This window comes from Pipistrellus hanaki (assembly GCF_964339955.1).
Source record: "Pipistrellus hanaki genome assembly, chromosome: 9".
In the NCBI taxonomy this organism is placed as follows: Eukaryota; Metazoa; Chordata; class Mammalia; order Chiroptera; family Vespertilionidae; genus Pipistrellus; species Pipistrellus hanaki.
In genome coordinates this window covers 52,200,463-52,204,845 of record NC_140511.1, presented here as the reverse complement: position 1 = coordinate 52,204,845, position 4,383 = coordinate 52,200,463, and the positions used below count along the sequence as shown (strand labels likewise).

General features: G+C 44.7%; 1 protein-coding gene across 1 annotated transcript; it reads right to left on the bottom strand.

Moving 5' to 3' along the window:
* Nucleotides 1-1,989: 1,989 nt before the first annotated feature.
* Nucleotides 1,990-4,134, bottom strand: LOC311627938 (calcitonin gene-related peptide 2-like). Its single transcript, XM_084894668.1, has 5 exons — nt 4,026-4,134; nt 3,302-3,396; nt 2,866-2,961; nt 2,452-2,611; nt 1,990-2,145 (listed from the first exon to the last, which is right to left on the bottom strand). Exons 2-4 carry the CDS (start codon nt 3,385-3,387, stop codon nt 2,482-2,484), a joined length of 312 nt encoding a protein of 103 aa, XP_084750794.1. The 5' UTR covers nt 3,388-3,396; nt 4,026-4,134; the 3' UTR covers nt 1,990-2,145; nt 2,452-2,481.
* Nucleotides 4,135-4,383: the final 249 nt, after the last annotated feature.

The window sequence follows — 4,383 nt, the reverse complement described above, 5'->3', positions numbered from 1 at the left end:
TGCCTTTTGGTCTGTTTGCATGTTAGGATTTTATATATGTAGATGATAGAAGGTAATAAGTGATAAAGAGAAACAGCAAGAAGAGGAGGATTTGGGTGTGTTGGGAGGGTAGGATACAATATCAGAAAGGAGGGCCAGGGTGTTTGATATTTGAGTAAAGAACTGGAGGGGGCGAGGCCAAGGGTAGGAGCATTCTGCAGAAGTACAGAACCAGCAAGTGCAAACACTTGAGGGAGTTGTTGCTGGGGGATGAGGGATGAGGAATAGTAAGAAGGCCAGTGTGTGGGAGAAGTAGGAGATGAGGCTAGGCAGGTAATGAGGCAAGTGGTGAGAGAAGAGGAAGAGCAGATCAGCTGGGACCTTGTGAGCCATTGCAGTGCTCTAGGTATTTACTGTGGAATGCAGTACTTTGTGATAAGGGAGACGTGATCAGATCTACCTTTTAAGCAAAAGTTGGGCTACAGTGTGGACTACAGACTGAATGGGAGCAAGGGTCATCATTCTATGTGAACCTGAGGAAGTAACTAGAGTTAATGGATGAAAGGGGCTGATTTCTCTATGTCAATTACCTCAATTAATTGACTACCCATCAGTGATACTGGCTCAGAATTATACTCAGCAGTGTGTCACCAGCAGTCCCAGCAGATGCCAGAGATGTTGCCACTGGGAAATTTCTACTTAAATAAGGCATTACACTGAATGGCCAGATTATTATTTATTATGATCTCTGAATGCATAATAATCTGGCCACTCAGTATATATTCCATATAATAAGAGGCTAATATGCAAATTGTCCCCTTGACCAGGAGTTTGACCAGCAGACAGACTGACCAACCGTCCATGTTTCCTCCCCCTGGCCTGGCTGGCCAGACCCCACCCATGCACGAATTCATGCACCAGGCCTCTAATATATATATATATATATATATATATATATATATATATATTTATATATATATGTGTGTGTGTGTGTGTGTGTGTGTGTGTGTATACACCCACACACACTCATTTAGTGTCCAGATTATTGTGTTCAGAGATCACAATAATCTTCCCACTCAGTGTATACCCTATGACATCCCAGATTCTCCCATGAGAAGTGTCTGATTTCATAGGATGTGTCACCTCAGTCTCCCCCAGGTTAGACTATAGCTCCGTGAATGTAAGGGCTTTGTCTGTTCTGTTAATTGCTCTATTCCTGGTGCTTTGAATAGTGTCAAGAATATAGCAGATACTCAATTAGTATTTGTTAAATGTATGAGTTAAACTTACTGCAGGACCTTAAGCAATATACTTTTCTTCTCTGCGTTGATGGCCTCTAATGACCTTTCTAGGTCTTCCAGGCTATGTTCCCATTTCCTAACTCCAAGACATTGTTTCTAAAAGGGTTTGCAGCCTATGTGACATTTGGGAAGGGGGGCTCTTATGGAGCGGGGGAAGGCAGGGATGGGTAAGGGCAAACCTGATTTAAGAAGTGAAGAGATATGTCCTTTGGAGCTGGGACCAGGGCACTCTGAAAATCAATGTGAATTGTCTCTTTGAGATGCACAGGGTTCTAATTCCAGCAAGGGATATTTTACTAAAACCTGAGCGTACAGGATGCTGAGGACCCATCCCAAGCATGTCGCCTTTACCTCCTTTGAGTCAGCCTTGTCAACAAATTGTTTATTGTTTATAGTCCCGAGGCTCTCCTCTTGGGGGGAGGGGGGAATAATGCAGCATCAATAGTAGGAGGGACGCCTTTTAAGTATTTTTTTTTTATGAAGTTCACAAATGACAATATTTCTTTAAAGAAAAAGTTTCATTGAGGCTCAGCATTACTGTGTGTCCCAGACACCCGGGGTGCAGTGATTTCATGCCCGCTCCCCCCGGTCCCCCGAGAATTGCCAACATCAACATGTTGGCTGATTTGCCCAGATATGCCCCCAGATAAGCCAATGATATATGCTGTCATATTTACTGAATATAGAATAAAATATAAAAGACACCAGGTAATTTTCAATAGCTTTATTTTGCAGTTAAATTTAATTTATTTTGAAAAAGACAGAGTCTTTCCCATGTTCAGTAGCATGCACATGTGTGTTTAGTATTTCTCCAATTGTTTTGATGATAAATTTAAAGAAGTGTGTAAGGTTCAGCTTCCATCATCTAGGAGAAAAAAAAAACACACACACAAAAATTAGAATTTATCTACTTATTGATTATGAGGTTATTAACATCTATATTTCCTGACAGATGATCTAAGTGTCATAGGGGAACACTGGACAAAAAAAAAAAAAGATAAAACACAGAAATAACCCCCAAATCTAAGGATTTCATCAGTGGGGACTCTCTGTCCTTCTTCAGATACTTTCCCTTGTTGATTTTTTACTCACGAGGGCCCAAGGAGTGTGGACTGCACCCTTGCAATATCCATTCATCCACCCTCCCATCTAAAAGTACAAGAATAGTCACCTTCTTCCTGGGATGCCTTCCTTTAGGGCCTTAGCCGTGGTGGAACAGGGTAGGGGGCAGCAGCCTGTTCCAGCCACCAGTTTTGGACTTGTTCAGCATCACAGCGAGCTTATTGGTCAGGCAGGTGCCTGTGTTGCAGCCTTTCTTAAGGGTAGCAGCGCTGTTTTAGATGATGGAGAAAAACAGAAGACCTGTCAGTAAGAGGCTGGTGGGGGCAAAGCCTTACCATGGGACAGTCATTACAATGAACCTTAAGTGTTGCTCTTACGGGCTACAATTATCACAGCAGATAATCATTGGCCTTTTGGGAATTTTCATGATAACTCCCCATAGAGAGTTTATAGTACTGATTTCTGGAGGTGTTTTCCTTCTCCTTAGCACAGCTGTTTTTACTGGGCAGGTGTGGAGCCTTACCTGGAATCCATTTCTGCCTGCTCCTGATCACTGACCATGCTCCTCAAAACCTCCCTCATCAGACTATCCAGGAATTCATCTCTCTTCATGACAGACCTGAGGAGAAATAGCAGCCCAATACAAGCTATGAGTCCTTCCTGCCCCCTCCCAGGATAAGCATCCAGGCTTCCGGGTTCTTGGGTTTCCTCTAAGGAAGGGGCCACCTCAACTCCCACTACACAGGGTATGATTCATCAGGAGCCAGGCACTGGTGTGACCTCCAAGCAGTGTTGTGCTGAATCCAGATCATGTAGGCTTGTGAAAGATGAACTTTTTAGAAATGTTTGTGACCATGGTTTTGCATATAGCCAATATTAAAAATTAAATGATAAAAACTTACAGGTAGTGCTAAAGCTAAAAATGGTTCCAGAATGCACTACTTTCAGGGCTGTCTTACCTGAGTGGTGCTGCCTCGAGCATGTCCACCTGGTACAAGACCAAGATGCCAAGAGCCAGGAAGGGTAAGAACTTTCCAAAGCCCATGATGTCTCTCTGCAAAGGAACAATCATGTCAGCATCTGCACCAGTTTGAAGTTTTATGAACCCACAGATCTGAGCTGACATTTAGGACTGTAAGGGGATGTTGAGGGAGAGTATAAGTAGAGAGGAAATATCTGCAATTGAAATCTCTGAGAAACAAGATCACTCTTTACTGCTTAGCTGGTCTACACTTTGGCAGAGTCCCCGAGTTTAACAGAGAGTTAAATTGGGGCGCCGCAGGACTCAAACTGTCTGTTTAGCCTAGTTTTTCACCACTCATGCTAGCCCAGGTTCCGAACCAATTTCCCTGGGACCCCTAAGCATGAACAAAGTTATTCCTGCATCCCGCTCTTCCTGAGTACAACTCCAGCATCAGAGATGAGACTAAGCACGCTCCAACTGCAGTAACAGTAGACCAGAGCTGGATCTGCCCGGGAAGAGTGGAGCAGAGTCCCTGGACTCAACATTACCTGGGAAATGAGTCTTGGATGAATCAAAGGCTAACAGAAATTGTGTGATAAAAAAAAGACCCAGACAGAAGTGGAGAGAGACTTTGAGACTGGCAGGGATCGATCAAGAGGCACAGTAATGCAGAGAGACCAAGGGGGAGAGAGGAAGAGGTAGAATCATACAGGACTCACCTGTCAGCAAGTGGCGGTGGCGGCGGGCGGCGGCGGTGGCAGCAGCAGTGGACGAGTAGAGGTGTTCCTGTGGAGGTGGCACTGGCACTCCCACCTGGGAAGTCTCTCCATTTCTCCCAACAGCAGCAGCTCCTTTTATTCCCGCTCTGGGTCTGGGGAGGGGGAATCCAGGAGCACTGGGCAACCAATGGGAAGAAGGATTGTGTCACCCACTTGCTTCCGGAACCTGTAGCATCCAACAGGATCATCCCGCTTGTATTTGCATTGAGGTCACTGATGGAAAGGAGAAGGGGGAGTGATGGGCACCAGAAAACACCCAAGAACCGGGGGACAGTTTGACGTCAATTGTAAATTTCAC

Bases quoted from the DNA above. Each gene is read 5' to 3' on its own strand.
- LOC311627938 (XM_084894668.1), bottom strand. From the start codon at position 3,387: ATGGGCTTTGGAAAGTTCTTACCCTTCCTGGCTCTTGGCATCTTGGTC. The intron at 2,962-3,301 runs GTAAGACAGCCC...ATTTCTCCTCAG, and splicing joins CTCGAGGCAGCACCACTCAG to GTCTGTCATGAAGAGAGATG. The intron at 2,612-2,865 runs GTAAGGCTCCAC...CATCTAAAACAG, and splicing joins CAGGCAGAAATGGATTCCAG to CGCTGCTACCCTTAAGAAAG.